We start from the raw sequence: 23,146 nt of genomic DNA on the forward strand, positions 1-23,146 counted from the left end.
GGATCCTAAAGATCATGAATTGACTCATTTTAATCAACAGTAAGTGTTAACCAATAATTTATATTGTGCATTGAGAGGGCTTACATCGGTGTTATGGCATATGTCATGGGCTGTACACACCAGGCTCTCTGTTGAAAAATCGCTCCTATCTGTGAAGCAAATAAGAGTGCTCGTCACCCTGCAAGGTCTCTCCTGTCCCACATAATCCCCGGGTGCGGTGCTGGACGTAGGCAGAGAGGTGAGTAGGCGCTTGGCATTAAAACCTTTTTTTAACTACTTGCTACCCAGGCCACACCTGAAACTTATTTCTTTTTTTATTTTTACACTTTTTTTTTTATCACTTATTCCTATTACAAGATGGTGTCACTAGTGCCACTAGGTAGCTAGTTATTTTTTTAGGTTCACCGCCAGGTTTTTATAGCGCTAGGTACCCCCATATATTACCCGATAAAGGTTTTAACCCCCTGATTGCCCCTAGAGTTAACCCTTTCACCAGCGATCACTGTATAAGTGTCACTGGTGACGCTGGTTAGCCAGTTAGTTATTTAGGTTCCCCGTCAGGTTTTTATAGAGTCAGGGACCCCCATATACTACCTAATAAAGATTTTAACCCCCTGATTGCCCCTAGTTAACCCTTTCACCAGTGATCACCGTATAAGTGTTACGGGTGACTCTGGTTAGTTTGCTTTTTATAGCATCAGGGCACCCACCGTTTATTACCCAATAAAGGTTTAACCCCCGATCACCCGTTGGGTGATATCAATTAGGTTTTAGGGTCAGGGTCTGCGTCGCCCCAGGCAGCGCTAGGTTAGTGCCAGTACCGCTAACACCCATGCGCAAAGCATACACCTCCCGTAGTGGTATAGTATCTGAACAGATCAATACCTGATCTGATCAGATCTATACTAGCGTCCCCAGCAGTTTAGGGTTCCAAAAAAAGGCATTGTTAGAGGGATCAGCCCAGATACCTGCTAGCACCTGCGTTTTGCCCCTCTGCCCAGCCCACCCAAGTGCAGTATCGATCGATCACTGTCCCTTACAAAACACTAAACACATAACTGCAGTGTTCGCAGAGTCAGGCCTGATCCCTGCGAACGCTAAGTTTTTTTTTGTTTTTTTTTGGTAGCGTTTTATATTTAAATCCTGAAGGCAGTGCTTGGTTTTTGGGGTGCTGTACGTGGCTAGGCTCCCAAAAAGTCCCCCACATGTGGTATCCCCATACTCGGGAGAAGCAACAGAATTTATTTTGGGGTGTAATTTCACTTAAGCCCATAGCATGTGTGAGCAATATATCATTTAGTGCCAACTTTGTGCAAAAAAAAATAAAAATAAATAAATTGTAATATTCCTGCAACTTGTGGCAAAATATAAAATATTTCATGGACTCAACATGCCTCTCAGTAAATGGCTTGGGGTGTCTACTTTCCAAAATTGGGTAATTTGGGGAGGTTTTGTGCTATTTTGGCATTTTATGGCCTTTGAAACTTATGGGTAGTGAGGAGTGAAGTCAAAAATTTGCACCCTTAGAAATCCTGAAGGCAGTGATTGGGTTTTTGGGGTGCTGTACGCGGCTAGACTCCTAAAAAGTCCCACATATGTGGTATCCCCGTACTAAGGAGAAGCAGCAGAATATATTTTGGGGTGCAATTCCACATATAACTATGGCATGTGTGAGCAATATATCATTTAGTGACAACTTTTTGTAAACTTTTTATTTTTTATTTTTTTGTGTCATTATTCAATCACTTGGGACAAAAAAAAATTCAATGGGCTCAACATGCCCCTCAGCAATTTCCTTGGGGTGTCTACTTTCCAAAATGGGGTCATTTGGGGGGGGGGGGTGTGTGTTGCCCTGCCATTTTAGAACCTCAATAAATGAGATAGGCAGTCATAAATTAAAAGCTCTGTAAATTCCAGAAAATGTACTCTAGTTTGTAGACGCTATAACTTTTGCGCAAACCAATAAGGAAGAATGGGCAAGAATTTCAGTCTCTCGATGTGCAAAACTGATAGAGACATACCCCAAGCGACTTGCAGCTGTAATCGCAGCAAAAGGTGGCTCTACAAAGTATTAACGCAAGGGGGCAGAATAATTTTGCACGCCCCACTTTTCATTTTTTTGTTAAAAAAGTTTCAAAAATCCAATAGATTTCGTTCCACTTCACAATAGTGTCCCACTTGTTGGTGATTCTTCACAAAAAATAAAATTTTTATATCTTTATGTTTGAAGCCTGAAATGTGGCAAAAGGTTGAAAAGTTCAAGGGGGCCAAATACTTTCGCAAGGCACATTATATATATATATATATATATATATATATATATATACACACACACACATACACACATATATATATATATATATATATATATATTTTTAATTTTTTTTACTAAAGGCACATGGCTGAATATATTTTGGCCTAAATGTATGACTAAAATTTAGTTTATTCGATTTTTCTTAAAACAAAAAGTAGAAAATTTCTTTTTTTTTTTTTTTGTCTTTTTTTCCTTTTTTATATCGTTAAAAATAAATATCGCAGAGGCAATCAAATACCATCAAAAGAAAGCTCTGTTTGTGGGAAGAAAAGGACACAAATTTTGTTTTGGGTACAACATTGCATGACCGCGCAATTACCAGTTAAAGCGGTGCAGTGCGAAATTGTAAAAAGACCTCTGGTCCTTAGGCTGAAGTGGTTAAATACAGTTTGGTTAAATTTTATTTATTTTTTTAATATCGGGACAAGTAGATTAAGACTACTATTTAGTCCCTTGGACAAGTTGTGCGTGTGTTTAAATTTCTACACCTCCTGAGGTGTTGACTGCTGCATATTTTCAGTCAGGGTGGAGCTGGGTGATTGTGCCAAAACTGAAAGTGATGTGGGAGCCACTGCCCTGCTGTTTTTATTTATGATGTATGTGTGTGTGTGTGTGTGTGTGTGTGTGTGTGTGTGTATATATATATATATATATATATATATATATATATATATATATATATATATATATATATATAATGTGCCTTGCGAAAGTATTTGGCCCCCTTGAACTTTTCAACCTTTTGCCACATTTCAGGCTTCAAACATAAAGATATAAAAATTATATTTTTTGTGAAGAATCACCAACAAGTGGGACACTATTGTGAAGTGGAACGAAATCTATTGGATTTTTGAAACTTTTTTTAACAAAAAAATGAAAAGTGGGGCGTGCAAAATTATTCTGCCCCCTTGCGTTAATACTTTGTAGAGCCACCTTTTGCTGCGATTACAGCTGCAAGTCGCTTGGGGTATGTCTCTATCAGTTTTGCACATCGAGAGACTGAAATTCTTGTCCATTCTTCCTTGCAAAACAGCTCGAGCTCAGTGAGGTTGGATGGAGAGCGTTTGTGAACAGCAGTTTTCAGCTCTTTCCACAGATTCTCGATTTGGATTCGGGTCTGGACTTTGACTTGGCCATTCTAACACCTGGATACGTTTATTTGTGAACCATTCCTTTGTAGATTTTGCTGTATGTTTGGTATCATTGTCTTGTTGGAAGATAAATCTCCGTCCCAGTTTCAGGTCTTTTGCAGACTCCAACAGGTTTTCATCCAGAATGGTCCTGTATTTGGCTGCATCCACCTTCCCCTCAATTTTAACCATCTTCCCTGTCCCTGCTGAAGAAAAGCAGACCCAAACCATGATGCTGCCACCACCATGTTTGACAGTGGGGATGGTGTGTTGAGGGTGATGAGCTGTGTTGCTTTTACGCCAAACATATCGTTTTGCATTGTGGGCAAAAAGTTGGATTTTGGTTTCATCTGACCAGAGCACCTTCTTCCACATGTTTGGTGTGTGTCTCCCAGGTGGCTTGTGGCAAACTTTAGACGAGACTTTTTATGGATATCTTTGAGAAATGGCTTTCTTCTTGCCACTCTTCCATAAAGGCCAGATTTTGTGCAGTGTACAACTGATTGTTGTCCTATAGACAGACTCTCCCACCTCAGCTGTAGTTCTCTGCAGTTCATCCAGAGTGATCATGGGCCTCTTGGCTGCATCTCTGATCAGTCTTCTCCTTGTCTGAGCTGAAAGTTTAGAGGGACGGCCAGGTCTTGGTAGATTTGCAGTGGTCTGATACTCTATGATCACTTGCACAGTGCTCCTTGGGATGTTTAAAGCTTGGGAAATCTTTTTGTATCCAAATCCGGCTTTAAACTTCTCCACAACAGTATTACGGACCTGCCTGGTGTGTTCATTGGTCTTCATGATGCTCTCTGCGCTTTCAACAGAGCCCTGAGACTATCACAAAGCAGGTGCATTTATTCAGAGACTTGATTACACACAGGTGGATTCTATTTAACACCATCAGTCATTTAGGACAACATTGGATCATTCAGAGATCCTCGCTGAACTTCTGGAGTGAGTTTGCTGCACTGAAAGTAAAGGGGCCGAATAATTTTCAGTTTTTTATTTGCTAAAAAAGTTTAAATTATCCAATAGATTTCGTTCCACTTCACAATTGTGTCCCACTTATTGGTGATTCTTCACAAAAAATTAAAATTTTATATCTTTGTTTGAAGCCTGAAATGTGGCAAAAGCTTGAAAAGTTCAAGGGGGCCGAATACTTTCGCAAAGGCACTGTGTGTGTGTGTGTGTATATATATATTTATATATTTTATTTTTACTGTACATATTTAAGTGCAATTTTACATTTAACCACTTGCCGCCCGCCCTATTACAAATTGACGGTGGCAAAGTGGTTTCATAATCCTGATCGGACGTCATATGACGTGATCAGGATTATGAGCCGCTGCGGGCATCGCGGCGATCGTTGTTGCGGGGTGTCAGTCTGACACCCTGCAACTACGATCTCGGTAAAGAGTCTCCGGAGACTCTTTACCATGTGATCAGCCGTGTCCAATCACGGCTGATCACAGTGTAAATAGGAAGAGCCGGTGATCGGCTTTTCCTCACTCGCGTCTGTCAGACGCGAGGAGGAGAGCCGATCGGCTGCTCCTCTGACGGGGGGCCTGTGCTGATCGATTATCAGCACAGCCCCCCCGAGGATGCCCACACTGGACCACCAGGGATGCCCAGGATAAGGTATGCCACCCTAGACCACCAGGGATGCCAATCAGTGCCCACAATGGGCATCACTGATTGGCATGCATTATTGTTTGGCACTGATTGGCATCCATTAGTACAGTATATTATAATACAATGCCGCCTATCAGTTCCCATCCGTGCCACCTATCTGTGCCGCCTACCCATGCCCACCTGTGCCGACTACCCATGCCCACCTGTGCCGCCTATCCATGCCAGCTATCAGTGCCAATTTGTGCCACCTATCAGTGCCCATCCGTGTCTTCCATCAGTGCCGCCTATCAGTGCCACATATCAGTGTCCATCAATGCCACCTAATCAGTGCCACTTCATTGGTGCCACCTCATCGGTGCCCATCAGTGCCGCCTTATCATTGCCCATCAGTGAAGGAGAAAATTTACTTATTTACAAAGTTTTGAAACTGAAACAAAAAAATTGTTTTTTTTTTTCAAAATTTTCTGTATTTTATTTGTTTAGCAAAAAATAAAAACCGCAGAGTTGATCAAATACCACCAAAAGAAAGCTCTATTTGTGGGAAAAAATGATAACAATTTCATTTGGGTACAGTGTAGCATGACCAAGCAATTGTCATTCAAAGTGCAACAGCGCTGAAAGCTCAAAATTGGTCTGGGCAGGAAGGTGTTTAAGTGCCCGGTATTGAAGTGGTTAATAAAGCATCTTCTAATGTACTACACCGTGAGATGCCCCTGTCTTCTATGAGTTTGATTGCAGCGAGAACCCTGATCTTTTAAAAGAGGAAGATTGAGTGGCGCTGCATTGGAGTAAAATTTGAGATGCTTTTGACCTGAACAGTTGGAGGGGAGCACATAAGTGAATTGTTGGTGGGAGTCGCTGCACACTGTTTTAACCACTTGACCACTGGGCACTTAAACACCCTTAATAACCAGACCAATTTTCAGCTTTCGGTGCTCTCACATTTTGAATGATAATTACTCAGTCATGCAACACTGTACCCACATGACATTTTTGTCCTTTTTTTCACACAAATAGAGCTTTCTTTTGGTGGTGTTTAATCACCGCTGGGCTTTTTATTTTTTGTGCTATAAAAAAAAATTGAATTTTTCTTCATTTCTGTTATAAAATTTAGCAGATTAGTGATTTTTCTTCATAAAATTTGGCCAAAATTTATACTACGGTACTACATATCTTTGGTAAAAACAAGTACAAATTGGTGAATGTTATTTGGGCTTTGTAAAAGTCAGAGTCCACAAGCTATGGTGCCAATATCTGAAAATTTATCACACCTGAAGTACTGACAGCTTATCTCATTTCTTGAGACCCTAACATGCCATGAAAGTACAAATACCCCCCTAATGACCCCTTTTTGGAAAGAAGACATAACAAGGTATTTAGTAAGAGGCATGATGAGTTTTTTGAAGTTGTAATTTTTTCCTGCAATTCTTTGCAAAATCAAGATTTTTTTTTTCCTTTTTTTTTTCCACACAATTGTCATATTATCAGTTTATTTCTCACACACAGCATATGCATACCACAAATTACACCCCAAAACACATTCTGCTATTACTCCTGAGTACGGCGATACCACATGTGTGAGACTTTTACACATTGCGGCCACATACAGAGGCCCAAAACGCAGGGAGCGCCATCAGGCGTTCTGGAGCACCCAGGCCAATTCTGACATTTCTCTCCTACATGTAAAAATCATCCATTTATTTGCTAGAAAATTACATAGAACCCCAAAACATTATTATTATTTTTTTTAGCAAAGACCCTATAGAATACAATGGTGGTCGTTGCAACTTTTTGTCTCGTACGGTATTTGCGCAGCAATTTTTCAAAAGCGTTTTATTTTTTTGGAAAAAAATGTTTTGTGCTTTAAAAAATCAAAACGGTAAAGTTTTCCCAATGTTTTTGTATAATGTGAAAGAGATGAAGTTACGCCGAGTAAATAGATACCTAACATGTCTCCCTTCAAAATTGCACACATTCGTGGAATGGCGCCAAACGTCGCTACTTAAAAATCCCCATAGGCGACACTTTACATTTTTTTTTTTTTTTTTTTACTGGTTACATGTTTTACGTTACAGAGGAGGTCTAGGGCCAGAATTATTTCTCTCATTCTAACGTTCGCAGCGATACCTCACATATGTGTTTTTTTTTATTGTTCATTTTACTTTATTTTAGTTTGACACTTTTTTTCCCCAAAAATACATTTTTTTTGATCACTTTTTTATTCTTATTACAAGGAATGTAAACATCCTTTGTAATAGGAATCTGGCATGACGGGTCCACTTTATAGTGAGTTATGGGCTCAATAAGACCCCACATCTCGCCTCTAGGCTGGGAAGCCTGAAATAAAAAACAAAAAAACAATTCTGGCTTTGAATGTATTGGCGAGTTGGTAGAAGCACCAGAGGGCGGCGGGGGGGGGGGACGTCCCTTCTCGCCTCCTGTAATAACGATCAAGCGGTGGAACAGCCGCTATGATCATTCTTATGGTGTAGGGAATCACCGGCTGAAAAAGCTGATATCTGAACGATGCCTGTAGCTACAGGCATCGTTCAGATATTCCCGCACAAAATCAAGGATGTCATGACGGCCGGCGGGCAGGAAGTGGTTAAAATGCATTTTTTTTTTTTTTTTTTAAACACAAATTTGTCCATTTTTACAATATTTCTAACACACAGCATGTACATACCAAAAATGACACCCCAAAATAGATTCTCCTACTCCTCCTGAGTGTGGCGATAACATGTGTTTGAGACTTCCAGAGCCTGGCAACATACAGAGGCCGAGTACAGCCAAGCATGGCTGGGTATTACCGAGTATTGCAGGGCATCACCGAGTATGGCTGGGTATTGCAGGGAATTGAGGGGTTAATTGTCGGTGAGCAGCGCTGTGGGCACTGCAGATCCAGCCCACATCGCTGCTGACACCAATCTCTCCCCTCTCACTGTACCGATCGGTACAAAGGGGAGGGAGGAACCAGCTTCATAACAGGACGCCGGTTTGTTTACAAGTGATCGCTCTGTCATTTTGACGGAGCGATCACGTGGTAAACGGCCGCGATGAGCGGCAGTTTAACGTGATCCGTGATGTGCCGCGTCTTGTGAACCCGACGGTCATGGATGCTCTCGAGTGCGCGCGAGAGCGGAATTCTGGGAGGACGTCGTATGAGCTGTCATTTGGCTATGGGCCGGTTGTTAACTGGTTAATGGAGTATTGATCAAGATACAAGTGGTGGCCTTTTGGGGAAATAGGAGAGCACATCATAGAAGAAATGAGACCTGATTCATTCTTGCAGTTATTTATTGAAGAATTGTGTACAATTTATGTTCATTTATCTATGCCTATAATTATGTTGGTGTGTGTATGCACATTTTCATGCGTGTTTATATATGGTAGTAATTAATATTGGGGTAGGCACAGCAAATGTTAGGCACTGTTTACGTCATCAGTCTGATTCCCTCTTTGTTCTTCCTGATGGCCCAAGGAAGAATCGGAGTTTACCAATCTATAATTTCTCAAGCTTACGGCCTAAAGGGCAAAGTTCTACCAATTTTGGTGGCAGCTCATTCTTCCAGGATTCTTTGGTATTCCTGGGCTATTTATCATTAGGCTTTGTTAGCTCAAGCTTGTAAAGCTGCTACCTGGTCTTTAGGAGAACTTCTTAAAAGTATGAACCTAAAGCAATGTGTCCTGGGATCTACTCTAAACTAAAGAGATTTTTGGTTCACCAAAAGTATATTGCAGGAAGCGGGGGTCCTGCCCCTCTTTTTGTGGTTCATAGCTTTCTACAAACACTGAAGCCTTGACTGGCTGTGAGGAGTTATGCCTGGGGGGGGGGGGGCATTTCTTATCTCTTCTTCCTCCCCCCCCCCTTTTTTTTTTTCTTTGCCCGTGTCCAGTAACCTGAAGGTGGCAGCATAATTCTGTCAGAATAGATATGAACTTGCCCTCTGTCCTGTGTTGTACTGCCAAGAGAGATTTTACAGGTAAATAAAAATTCTGTTTTCTTAACCTCTTCAATACAGGGCACTTTTATCCTTCTGCCCAGGCCAATTTTCAGCACTGTCGCACTTTGACAATTGTGTGATCATGCAACGCTGTACCCAAACTTTTTTCATCATTTTGTTCATACAAATAGAGCTTTCTTTTGGTGGTATTTGACCACCAATGGGTTTTTTATATTTTCCTAAACGAAAAGACTGAAGATTTTGGGGAAAAAAAAATGTGTTTTTCTTTGTTTCTGTTATAACCTTTTGCAAATACACAATGTTCATAAATTTAGCCCAAAATATATTCCGCTACATGTCTTTAGTGAAAATAACCCAAATCAATGTATGTATATTAGCATAGGAGAGTCCACAAACTATTGTGTTTGTATATTTCTGAAAATTGAACAATCCTGATGTACTGACGGTCTTTCTCCCTTTTCTTGAGGCCGTAAAATGCCAGGACAGTACAGATATTCCCCAAACTACCCATTTTTGGAAAGTAGTCAGTCCAAGGTATTTAGTAAGAGGCATGATGGGTTTTTATTTCAAGTTACTTTATTTTGGGGGGGGGGGGGGGGTGGTGAAGTATAAAAAAATAGTACAGCCGGTACTCGGATGTGTCATCGGCTGTGTCCCATGGACAAGGCCAGTGACAGATTGCGCGGCCCCGCAATCGTCACATCCTAATTTTGAAGTGGTTGTGTGTGGGGTGGTTTCTTTCTTTCTTCTTTGCCATGAAAGTGAACAGGTGGCTCTAGAGCTATCTAAATCACTTTCACATCAAAACCAGTCACCAGCTGAAAAACAATACAACAGCCGTGAGCTTTTTAACCCCATGAATACCAGGATGTTTATAAATGTGCTTGTTTTATGCAAATAATTGAATGTCCCAAGTCTGGCCCCAGGTTTGCCTTAAGATGTACATTATTAGCCTTGTTGTCTAGGCAATTTCATGAGGTACTGCTTATTAAAATAACTCTTTGTTTTTATAGATTTCTTTTGATGGAATCTATGCAAATATGAGAATGGTCCACATTCTAACTTCAGTAGTTGTAAGTTTTAATTTTTACTGTGATTTTGTTTTTTTGTTTTTTTTGCCTGCATTTGAACTGGATAACTAATTTTACACTCCTTTGCTGTAGAATTCATTTTTTTTTTGTAGTGAACAGATTTTTCTAAATGCTCAAAAAAAATAAACTATTCATCTTTTGGCCTAGCCTAATTTGACTTGCTGTACTCATGCCATAACCACTAAAAAGCAGCTCCATCCAAACTTGGGACTAGGTATTAACTCTTGTATGAATGGGGTATTGATGCTGCCTCTAGGTTTGGACACATGTAATGAAGGGCACAGCCCCACTTAGTGGCCATATCCCTTCACTTAAAGCTTAAAGTGGATGTAAGCCCGATTCATTAAATTTGAGCTGGGCACATATATCTGCAGTGTTTTGATATCTTTGTTCAAAGCGCTGTGTCCTGTAGCTGTCTCCTTCCCCGTTCAAAGTTCTCTGACATATGATAAAAGCAGCCTGAGTTTTGTGTTGGGGAGGCCGCTATAAGTTGGCAGAGCCCTGAAAGTCTCTCTACCTATGAGGAGAGAGGGTGTGTGCCTTTCCTCTAATCACCTGTCTTGGCTGTATGACCAGGCTTCACTGCAGTGCTAACCAGGAAAAGAAAATCTCCTAACACCATGTGCACTTTCTAAACCGTATATAAAGATGAAGACAGCAGATATACATGTATAACATATGTACAGAGATTTGTTTCATCCCTGTGTATTATCTGAGGCTGTTTACGTAACTGAGTATATGTGAGGGTTACATCCACTTTAAGCTTTTAGTTTAGCATACTAAGGCAGGATCTCTCTCACTACCTGGACCAAGGCTTTGTAGCTGAAGATATTTCGTTTAAGCAGCTATTGGCTGTGCTAAATTGGGCCCCCAGATCCAGGGTATTCACACCAGCAACTTATTTGCTGTGAATTCTATACTCTACAATTTGGTACCCCACTGCAATGGCCCTGACACTCTGACTTGACTTGCAAGTGATACTAAAGTCTTGTGGGATTTTTTTTTTTGTGTGTGTTTAAAAATAATCATGTCATACTTACCTGCTTTGTGCAGCAATTTTGCACAGAGCAGCCCAGATTCTCTTCTTGGGTCCCTTTTTGGTGCTCCTGGTCCATCCCTTCTGCTGAGTGCCCCCACAGCAAGCAGCTTGCTATGTGGGCACCCAAGCCACAGCTCCGTGTGTCCATTCAGACAAGGAGCCCTTGCTTGGCCCTGCCCTGCCCCCCCACCTCATTGACTCAATGACTTTCACAGCAGCGGGAGCCAATGGCCTTCCACTCTCTCAGCAAATCAGGAGGAAGAGTCCCAGGCAGCTGGATCAAGATGGGCTCGGGTAAGTATTAGGGGGGCTGGGGGAGATGCTGCACACAAGTGTTTTTTTTTTTTTTTTTTTTTTTTTTTTGTATATGTTAATGCATACAATGCATTACGATATAAGAAAAAAAAAAACCTTCTGCCTTGACAACCACTTTAACTTTGCTACATGTTTAGTGTCATACCGGTCCACCATTTCTGGAAACGTATCTTTTGTGCAGCATTTCTTCTTTGAGTGAAGAGCATCTGTCTGAGGATACTTCCAGGCAGAAGGAAGCCATGGACAGCGTTTATACAAGAGGAACTTGTAGTGAAATATCCCAGCGTTCACTCTAAAGGTTCTCTAGTTATTGTGGGTTATTACAGACCAATCATCTTGATTATCAGCAGTTTTTTTGCTTTGTCTAGAAAAGTGGAAGAAGCCTTAGCAGCTCTAATCTGTACAATAGTGCTTTTTCACAATTTATCCCTCCATAGAATTAGTTTGAATGTGGTATACACCACCCTTATAAACCACCCTTAGTTGACCTGCTGGGGTCTTACCTTAAAGGGGTTGCGAAGAGAATATACAAAAAATAACAAACATGTTATACTTGCCTCCACTGTGCATCTCGTTTTGCACAAAGTGTCCCCGAACCTGGTCTTCTGGGGTCCCTCGTCGGCTGTCTCTGCTTCCCCCCGCAAGTACTTCTCACGTTAATGCAAGCTCCCCGCATGGTGAGAAGCACTTGCAGGCGCGCTACCGTGATACAGCCGGCGGCTATAGCCACTCACTGTATCACTCGGCCCCGCATCATTGGATGTGATTGACAGCAGCACGAGCCAATGGCTGCGCTGCTTTCAATCCATCCACTCTAGCCAATCAACGGCAAGGCTGAGCGGCGAAGAGGATGTCGGAGGTGAGTGCGGGACTTTTGAGGGGTCAGGTAAGTAAAATGGGGGGGGGGGGGGGCTGGCACTGTCAGATGTTTTTTCACTTTAATGCATAGAATGCATTGAGGTGAAATTTTTTTTACCTTTTACAATCCCTTTAACAAGGTGGCCATGTTGTTCCTGATTCCTCTTGCTCCAAGGAACCAGCTAAGAAAAAAATTGAACTTCCTTGGCTTGATTTGCTCTGATTTAACTCTATCTGGCTAGTCAGCAAATGGATCAGGACCCTGTGGTAGGATTTTTTTTTCTGATGGTTCCCTCACAAAATCAGATTATTCATACACATTAGACTTGGTACATCTATTAGCCCACATCAGCTCTGCTGCTGTGGTCGCTATAAGTCTTGGCTCATATGCTATTCTGAACACACAGTCTTCAAGAGATGACCCATTCTAGGATAATGTCTCTTTGGGGCCTTCCTAGATAAAATCATGAAGAATGCCACTGGTGGTAAGTGTTCACCCTTCTCCAGACGTGCAAGTCTTTTTGCTCTGGGGTGACGCACCCTTCTTTCTTTTGCCTAGTTACTTTGGGAGAACTTCAAGGTGGGCTGCAGGTGGGCTGCAGTTGAACAATCAACCTGTAAAATAAGTCTCAGATCAGACCTTGCCAGCCTTGGCATGCCAAATCCTCTTAAAGCAGAACCTTTACCCATATCAACTTGATAATAATATAATGTTCTTTAGCAAGGAACATACTTTATGCTACCAAAATAAGTGTGTGCTGTAAATTGCCTTTAACGTCGCTCCTGCTTCTGGCCAGAGGCTGTTATTTTTGCTGAAGCCCAGAGCCCCTTAACAGTAAATCATAAAGTGGAAATAAACCCATCGATTTTAACGGTTTCAAAAAAGTTATATTCTTGAAATGCTGGGATTGCTAACTGTCACATTTGCTTGTGTCCACAACCAAACTGTCAAACCATCAAATAGCTGATCACTGATCGCATGTGCAGTTTCCTTGGCTGTAAGAGATGGGAGGGTTTAATTCTGCTTTAAGGCCCTCAGCAGATCGGCCTCTACAAACTCAGCAGTGCCGAAAAATGGAGAGCAGCTGAGCATGTGCAGAGCAGAGTGTATTACTGGATTATAAACAGTATAGGCTTATTTTTAATGTTTTACATTAATGCTATACCTGCAAAAGCGGGCAGCTTTAAGGGATCTAGCAGGACTTCATTTTATGTCTTTAAGTTTTTCGATAAAACTATCAGCTGTGCGAAGATCTCGAATAGCCCCCATTCCCCCTCCCCAACCTGCTGTTACGATGGGGCACGGGGGGTCGTTTTTATCCTCCTAGTGTGTGGTGGTGGTGGTGGTGGTTGTGGTGTGTTTTTTTTTTTTTTTTTTTTAAGTTAGCTACAGCTCCCCAAAGTGAAGGAGGAAAAGTAGAGACATAACATCTTTCCCCTAGACACCAATGTTTCGGAAAGGTATCTGACCTTGTTCACATTGAAGTAAATTGCTAAAGGCAGAGAGTTCTTTATGGACCCTGGGCTATGCTACTTTGTTTTTCTGTGCACATATTTTCTTTGTGGCTCCATTGAATTCTAGTTTTGGAAGATCTTTCAAGGCCAATTTTAATCAAACTGTTCTTGAGACTTGCCATGACAATGTGTTGTGTGTGTTTTTTTTTATTTTTGTTTTTTTGGTAACCCACATTTTTTTTCACTGAAAAATGAATTTCTGCCCTCCCCTCTGACAACTGGGAGAAAATATATATTCTGCTCCTATTCCTTTGATCGTTTATTGGGGGAAGCAGCTGTTTGTGGGTTTTTTTTTTTTTTTTTTTTTTGAATTTTTTATATATTTTTTTTTTTTTTTTGCCATAGTTGAGATGTTTTAGTACCATTACCTTCCATTCCCATGTTTTGCTTGCTACTTCTGTGCTGGTACTGTATATGCAGGGCTATACCATAAAGAGCCACTAGGTGGGTCTGTACCCTTTTCTTCTTTGCAGTGTCCAAACCTCCTATATGGTGCAGATGTATAGACCTAGTTTGTAAAAGAGTGAATGTGTCCCTTTTTAAACAGGGCTTTACAGTGAGTTAAAATCACTATTTTTTTTTAGTTTTGTGTAGCATTCACTGTGGTTGCCAGGTGTGTTCTATTGCTCCCTCCTGGTTTCAGAAATGTCCCATTGCTTCCAGACTTAGAAACGGAAAAATTATAGTCTGCAAGAGTGAGGGTAATTTTATTATTGAAAGTTGTCACCAAACATGTGTATCAATTAAGAGATCCCCATCCCCCACGCCATACTTATGTTGTGACAACTGGATAAATTTAGGCTTCCCCTTGATTTCACATTGATCCGCTGTGGTTTCCCTGTAGTGTTGTATACCCACAGCTATTGTGTGGGTTACCCACGCTTTGCCATAGATGTCCATTAGATCGGGTGGTTTTGGTATGCTTTCAGAAAAGCACAAAAACCACGAACACACATCGCTGAAGGGAAACCACAGTGGATCGGTTCGACATCCGTCTCAATTTCTATTCTAGACAGTGGACATTAGTAGAGCTGCCACGATTAATCGTGATTGCGATTCAACCCCCCCACGATCTTGATGCAGCATTTCCCCGATTCATGTTAAACTAGCGCAGAGCCATTCTCTGCTCCGAGCTGTCAAGAGAAAAAAAGACAACCACTCAGCAGGAAAATGTTTATCAACAGCGATGGAGAAAAACCATGTATTGGTTCTTTTAGATCAAAAGCATGAACTTGCGTTTTTAAAATGTCAGTTTAACCACTTAAAGCGGAGTTCCACCCATTTGTCTTTGATAGGTATCCTATCCCCACTTCCGTGAGTCTGGGCCACGGCACATTGTCACCGATCGGCTCCCTCTGCTGCTGGTCCAGTAGGAGAACGCAGTGTTGCCTCGCGCATGCACAGTAGGGACCCAGTGATTCGCTACTGGGTTCCCTTACCGGCAATGGCGGTGACGGCACCGGACAGCTGACAGAAACATCTGCTGAGGTGCGGACATCGCTGGACTCCAAGAAAGGTAAGTGTCCTATCACTAAAAGGCAGCAGCTGCAGTATGTTTAGCTGCTGGCTTTTAAATTCTAGCAAGGGTGGACCGACCTCCTCTTTAAAGACCTAAACCTTTTTTGACACTTGTTGCGTACAAGTTAATATCCCGTATTTTTTGCTAGGGGGAAAAAAAAAATCTATAAATATATATAAAATAATAAAAAAATTTTTTTTGCAGAGATGCTAGAGAATAAAACGATGGTCGTTGCAATATTTTATATCACACTGTATTTGTGAAGCGGTCTTTCGAAGGCTGCTAGGAAAAAATATACTTCAGTTAAAAAACAAAAAACAAAAAAAAGAAGAAACCGTAAGAGCCGGTTCAAACAGGGGCAACACGACTTTCAACACGACTTTTGGAGGCAACTTGGACACGACTTTAACACGACTTGCACACGACTTGGGGCGACTTACAACACGACTTTAAGTCGCCCCAAGCCAGGCGACATTTGCCATGGCCAATAAGAGAATGAGCTCTCAAGGGAGAAGTCCACGCCAAATTTATTTAAAAAATTTGGCGTGGGTTCCCCCTCCGAGCATACCAGGCCCTTAGGTCTGGTATAGATTCTAAGGGGAACCCCCTACGCCGAAAAAACTGCGTGAGGGGGGTCCCCCCAGATCCATACCAGAGCACGCTACCCGGCCGGCCAGGAAAGGGGGTGGGGACGAGCGAGCGCCCCCCCCCCCCCCTCCTGAGCCGTACCAGGCCGCGTGCCCTCAACATGGGGTGTGCCTTGGGGTAAGGGGGGGTGCGGCCCCCCCACCCCAAAGCACCTTGTCCCCATGTTGATGAGGACAAGGGCCTCTTCCCAACAACCCTGGCCGTTGGTTGTCGGGGTCTGCTAGTGGGGGGCTTATCGGAATCCGGGAGCCCCCTTTAATAAGGGGGCCCCCAGATCCCGGCCCCCCACCCTATGTGAATGAGTATATGGGGTACAATGTACCCCTACCCATTCACCTGGAAAAAAAAAAAACACAACACACAAGGGTTAAAATAGTTTATTGCACAGCTCCGATGGTCTTCTTCCGTCTTCGGGGGTCTTCTCGCCGGACTCCTCCGCTATCTTCTGCTCTTTTGCTAGCTCTTTCACTAGCAGAGGAGCCCAGCTTTCTTCTTTGCCGCCACCCTCTTCTTCTGTCTTCGGGGGTCTTGTCCCCCCTCTTCGGTTCTTCTTGCCGGGCCACCGGGCCTTCTTCTAGCTCTTTTACAAGTGGTGGCCCGGTCTTCTGTCGCCGCTGCCGCTATCTTCTGTTTTTCTCTTCAGGAGATGTTGCCTCGTCGCTGTCTCTGCTCACAATGACAGGGACGCGGCGTGCGGCGACTTGTATAGGAACATCGCAGGATGATGTCCCCACCCATTATGATGTCACAGTCCCAGAGGATGCTGGGACTGTGACATCATAATGGGCGGGACATCATCCAGGATGTCCCTATATAAGTCGCCGCACGCCGCGTCCCTGTCATTGTGAGCAGAGACAGCGACGAGGCAACATCTGAAGAGAAGAACAGAAGACGGCGGCAGCGGCGACAGAAGACCGGGCCACCACTAGTAAAAGAGCTAGAAGAAGGCGCGGTGGCCCGACAAGACCCCCGAAGTCGGAAGAAGAGGGCGGCGGCGAAGAAGAAAGCCGGGCTCCTCCGCTAGTGAAAGAGCTAGCAAAAGAGCAGAAGATAGCGGAGGAGTCCGGCGAGAACACCCCCGAAGACTGAAGACCACCGAAGCTGTGCAATAAACTATTTTAACCCTTGTGTGTTGTGTTTTTTTTTTCCCCAGGTGAATGGGTAGGGGTACATTGTACCCCATACTCATTCACATAGGGTGGGGGGCCGGGATCTGGGGGCCCCCTTATTAAAGGGGGCTCCCGGATTCCGATAAGCCCCCCGCCCGCAGACCCCGACAACCAACGGCCAGGGTTGTCGGGAAGAGGCCCTTGTCCTCATCAATATGGGGACAAGGTGCTTTGGGGTGGGGAGGCCACGCGGCCCCCCCCCCCTTCCCCAAGGCACCCACCATGTTGAGGGCACACGGCCTGGTACGGCTCAGGAGGGGGGGCACTCGCTCGTCCCCACCCCCTTTCCTGGCCGGCTGGGTAGCGTGCTCATATAAGGGTCTGGTATGGATCTGATGGGGACCCCCACGCCGTTTTTTCGGCGCAGGGTGTTCCCCTTAAAATCTATACCAGACCTAAGGGCCTGATATGCTCTCGGAGGGGGAACCCACGCCATTTTTTTTTTATTTATTTTTTTTATAAATTTGGCGTCGAGTTCCCTCTTGAGAGCTGATAATTCTGTGAGAGTCGCCTCCGTATAGACGGACATCCGACTTGTAGGCGATCTCCATTGAAATCAATGGGTACCAGTCGCCTACAAGTCGGATTGAAGTAGTACAGGAACCTTTTCTGAAGTCGGAGCGACTTCAGTAGTGTGTATTAAGATGGCGACTAGGGGCGACCTGAAGTTGGATCTGAGTCGCCCCTGTGTGAACCGGCTCTAAAGTTAGCCCTTTGTGTTTTTTTTTGTTTTTTAATCTGAAAGATGTTGCTCCAAGAATCATGATCTTTATTCTAACCAAGAAAAATTGTGATTCTCATTCTATCCAGAATCTTGCAGCTCTAGTAGCCAGTAAATAAGATGAGTGAATTTCTAAGCATAGGCAAAAGGTGGCAGTAAAAACCTGACAGATGTTTTAACTCTTGCTCACTCTAATCAAAACTAGAAAAACCTACTTAACTGAATTTATCTTCAAATGTAAGGGCACTTGACTTTTTGTTCTTTTGCTCACTCTTTATTGTGATGAGTGGAGGTGTTTTTATATTGGCCCCTTTTCTGTGAAAATTAAATTTTTTTGTTTTCATCCTCCTTTTTAGGGTTCAAAATGTGAGGTACATGTAAAAAATGGAAGTGTATATGAAGGGGTTTTTAAAACCTATAGTCCTAAGGTAAGCCAGGTTCCACCTTTCTTTTTGAGTTGCATGCTGTTGTATCTGATATAGAAATCTTAACCTATATGTGAACACTTTCATGTTCAGAAGCTATAGTTTTGTACTACTTTTTTATTTTATTTTTTTTCTTCCTAATTCATGTATATCTGGAAAAATCTTTTTGGTCTTGTTTAAATCTGATCTCTTGTGTTACAGTGTGACCTAGTGCTCGATGCAGCTCACAAGAAAAGTAAAGACTCTGTTGGTGGGCCAAAGCGTGAAGACATTGTGGATAGTATATTATTCAAGTCTTCCGATTTTGTGATGGTGCAGTTTAAAGATATGGATGTAAATTATGCAAGAAGAGGTAATATGTAGTATTAAAAAATTTACTCTTTACGGGTTAAATATTGCAACCTTTATGTTTTTAATCTAAATTGGGTTTGACTGGAGTTGAAGATTGTCGTCTGATATCTCCTCTTTATCGCGGGGGGCATGTATAGATTATTTTGTTTACCATAAACAGTTGAAATGTATCTAATGAAGTTTCTTGTTTTTTCACAGGTTGTGTATAGCCAGTATTAGTCACAGTAAACTGGACTTGTTCTGTGATAATGAAGACCTTTAAGGCTCTGTTCACATCTCTGTGTATGGGGGGGTGACAATTGCAGTAAAAACACGCAAGTAGAATCGTGGGACGCTCCTGTACTTTTGGGTAACGGACGTCCCATGTTTGTTTGCATATTTTTACTGCGATTGTTGACCGAATCGCGGGAAAATCTTGCTACGTTTGGGGTGCTATTAAAATCACCAGGAACACACAGGCATCCCACGATTTGCTGTTATTGCAAATTGCAGGCAGAATCATGGCGATTTTGCCCGCAATTCGGAATGCAGAGATGTGAACGGGGGCCTTAACGCTTTTCCAAATGGCTTCCCTAACGAAGTTAAAGGAGAAGCATAGCCAAGGAGTGCGATACATGTTTCACTTTTGTGACCTGTTTTCATCAGAGCTGGCTGAAATCTGCTCCCTGCTGACGTCGGTGAAGTTGGTCCAGGCACTGCAGCAATGAAGTCTGGATCCGCCAAGTGCCTGGACTGAGACCCATATCAGCCTCTAAGCGAGCCGCTAAGAGGCTGAACTGGCTTCCCCCGCACCCACCACAGTCCAGCTCTCCAATGAGGGAGCAGAGTGCTGTGGCGGACAGTCAGCAGCTCTTTGCTCAGGGAGCTGTCAGAACCGAGTGATTGGCGATGTTCGATCACTCTGTTCTCAGTGCAGAGGCGCCGGGGGACAGATGTTGCATCCACCTAGGTAAGTATAAATCAAAAAAAAAGCCAAAAACCCGTATGTCTTTCTTTATGATAAATTATTCTTTTTCTTTTCTAGCAAAACAGTGGAGTTGAAATTTATTCAATGTCTCTTGGTAAACTAAAGCCTTGTACACATGGTACGGTTGTTGGCAGGGGATTGTCTGACAGACTGTTGTCCTAAAATCTTACCGTTAGTACACTCCTTTAGACAATTGTTGTCCAACTTTCAGCCAACAAATGTTGGATGACAGACTAGTAAATTTTTGGAGGGCAATGGTTTGACGTTCAGATTTTCGTGTGGTCAGTACACAAATCCGTCACACAAGTCGAGTACAAACACGCAGGCTCTGAATCAATGCTCACCAAACACGAAATTGGCAGAAGGGGCCAAAAGGGCAGCGCTCAAGAGCTGAAATTCCTTGTAGTGCGTCACTACATTTGTTTGTGGCATGACAATTGTGTACTGTTAATATGCAAGACAATAGCCTGGCACACACTTTTTTGGTAAATCAGATGCTCAGTTGGCCAACAATCGTACCGGGTGTACGAGGCTTAAGGCTACATTTGAATAGCAGAGGCAGGAATATGATTCCTTCTGCTGTTGACAGGTTTGGGGAGATTACTAGCTATTGGTGGCTGTGCATCCAGCAGCAATGTGTAGCAAATTGGGTTTTCTGACCATATTTCCAGAACTTTCAGTATTGTCACTGTTTTTTTTTTTTTTATTTGGTAGGCAAGTCACCTTAGTAGTCATAGCATACATGTCTATATATAGCTGTGTTCTGTCATTTTGATATCTCTTGACAAATTCCAACTGAATATTGATGAGTTCATTTTGTATTTCATGCGATCACTTTGATTACAATAAAGATGTTTCTTTTCTTGCATCAGGGGACACAGAGCCATAGTACTTACTATGTGGGTTATAGGGCCACTGATAGGTGATGGACACTGGCACACCCTAAGGCAAGAAGTGTACTCCCTAAATAACTCCTCCCACTACTGGGAGTCCTCCGTTTTTTCGCCAGTGTCTAAGGCGTTGGTCACGAGTAAAGATGTGCTGTGATGAGCTCCACTGGAAGCAATCCTTGCTGGTGCTAGCCATGCTGACCGGATCCATTCAGATGTTCTTTCATGGGCTAAAGGAATCGTGTCCGAAGAATCAAGGTTTTGCTTGCGAATGTTTCTCTTTTTAGAGAGCTGGACCCTGGGATCCAGTACTTTTTGGTGGTAAGGCCATAAAGTTTTACTGGCAGAGTGCTGTTGCAGGTCCAGGATTTTGGGTAACCTCTAGGTTCCCCTGTTCCTGAAGGTTTCGGAGCCCACTGTGAAGGGTGAAGATTGGGTTTATCTCCGATAACCCTGCAGCGAGGAAAGGCAAGTGGAGATTTTCTTATGAATTTCTCCTTTTAAGTTATAATGTTGTCATGCCTATGTGTCACCACTAGGGGCTGTATTGAGCACTCACCGCCTGATGCTGGTAACAGTGCTGTGTCAGAAGCCTTCATTTATCCTCTCCTCCAGCCACAAGCAGATCCTCCGGTAAGAAAGGGGGGGGGGGTCTGGTTCTCCAACGCCCCCATTATTATTATTATTATTTTTTTTTCAATTATGTCAAAAAGCATTTATTGCAGACACTTTCTTTTGAAAGAAGGGGGAATTGTAATTAGCGTGGGGGGGCGCGGCTAGAGGCATCAGATGCTGGCCACATGTGGAGGAAGTTGTTAAAGCACTGTGTGGAGGAGCACATGAGCAGGAGGTTGGCTTGCTTCAGGTTTGGTGACCCAGGCATTCCCTTTGACACATTATAATTTACCAGGATAGGTATTAATAGCAGCTTATTGCGCTGCACTATAACCTAGCAGTGTACATTCTTTTGCTGGTAGTGCCTCTGCTTTGTGCTTCAGGCTGAGTGGTAAAGGGACCAGGAACTCCTCTAAGGGTTCATTGGTTTCACAACAAACTAAATCAATTTCCAAAAGAATGTCATCCTCCTCTGAGAGTGATGTGGCTGGTCAGATTGAGCCGTCAGGGGAAACTGTTGTTGCAGCTGCACTAGACACTTCAGTCCCTGTATATATCACACAAGAGGTTTTTTTCTCATAACGTTTTGTAATTTGGAAAAAGAAGATTGATGCTATGATATCTCTCCATAGTGGGGCTAAACGTAGAAGATCCCCATCTAGTGCTTAGGACCCTCTTATTGAGGTGAAGGAGGCTGGGGATCAGGTAGATCTTCCCAAAGATTTGGAAGATACATATTTATCCTCTTCCGAGGATCCTAATGTAGAAGGAGTAGCATCACAAGACAGGTTGCTTGTGCACTCTTACTAAATTGGTTCGGTCAACCTTTTTGCTGCCTGCAGCGCAGGCTCTTTAGGAACCCACCTCTAATTTGGGATCATTAAATCCTCCCCCATCTGGGGATGATTTTTTTTCCAAATTCTTTTATTGAAGTTTATGTGAGGTACAGAGAGTACAAGTACAGACAAACTGTCGAACAGAATAAAATGGATCAAGAACAGTGCTAACAAATGAAATTAGCAAATTAATCAAACATGTACAACAACATGAAACGGATATCTGGCTATCAAAAAGCCAGTTTAACATGCCAAATATTATTTTAGCTATAAAACATAGATCACTTAATAATTGTTAATCGAACGCTAAAGCAGTCATTGAAGACCTATCTTTATCCTCGGAAGGATTGGCTAGAATGTAGGCAATAGAAGGGGCCTACATAAAGATCAAAAAGGCAGGGATGTCAGTGACCACATTGTTACGAGATTTTAAGTGTAAGAAGCCCATAGCTGTTTCGCTAAGCAAGCTCTAGGGGACAAAAGGGGTCAGGAAATACTGTGAAGGGGGAAACGTTAGTGGAATGATTGGGTATCTAAATCTCACGGCGGTGAGACTCCGGTCAACAATTGGTGACATTCAGCCGAAGTTCGGAAGTGATGCCAGCACGCCCAGGTTATCCAGTATTTAGAAGGGGTATCTTTAGCTTGACAGATTAAATTTTCCATTTCAGCTACATTTGAGACTCTTTTAATCCAATCAGAGATAGAGGGCGGTGTAGTGGATTTCCATAATGCAGGAATACACATTTTAGCGGCATTTAGCAAATGCAACGTGAGAGAGCGATGATACGTTTTCAATGGTAGTGCAGAGTGATGAAGGAGCATTTGGACGGGGGAGAAATCGATAGGGAGCGTGGTAATTTTGCGGATTAAGCGGTGTATCTCCCTCCAGAAAGGTTGCAGCCGGGCACAGGTCCACCAAATATGTAAGAATGATCCATCGCTATCTGCACATCTCCAGCAAGCGGGAGATATGTTGGGATTACGTTTGTGTAGTTTGATAGGAGTGAGATACCACTTGGTGAAAATTTTGAAGCTATTTTCTTGTACAGAAACATTAGATGAACCTTTATGAATGTGAGTATAAATATTTGACCAATTGGAGTCTGTTAATGATGAAGACAAATCAGTTTCCCAACTGTGAACTGCCAA

The 23,146-nt window shown here is 42.8% G+C and overlaps 1 protein-coding gene across 7 annotated transcripts in view; it reads left to right on the top strand.

Moving 5' to 3' along the window:
- Positions 1-23,146, top strand: part of ATXN2 (ataxin 2) — a 139,364-nt gene that overhangs the window by 44,124 nt on the left and 72,094 nt on the right. For 6 of the 7 annotated variants that reach the window (XM_077462012.1, XM_077462015.1, XM_077462011.1 and 3 more), the window contains exons 3-5: positions 10,049-10,108; positions 18,267-18,338; positions 18,537-18,687. In XM_077462012.1, coding sequence (XP_077318138.1) covers positions 10,049-10,108; positions 18,267-18,338; positions 18,537-18,687 — 283 coding nt within the window. The remainder of the gene's footprint in view (positions 1-10,048; positions 10,109-18,266; positions 18,339-18,536; positions 18,688-23,146) is intronic. The other variant, XM_077462016.1, reaches the window with a different exon arrangement.

Source organism: Lithobates pipiens, unplaced genomic scaffold, assembly GCF_037356315.1.
Source record: "Lithobates pipiens isolate NorthernLeopardFrog02 unplaced genomic scaffold, aLitPip1_a1.2 Scaffold_3, whole genome shotgun sequence".
In the NCBI taxonomy this organism is placed as follows: domain Eukaryota; kingdom Metazoa; phylum Chordata; class Amphibia; order Anura; family Ranidae; genus Lithobates; species Lithobates pipiens.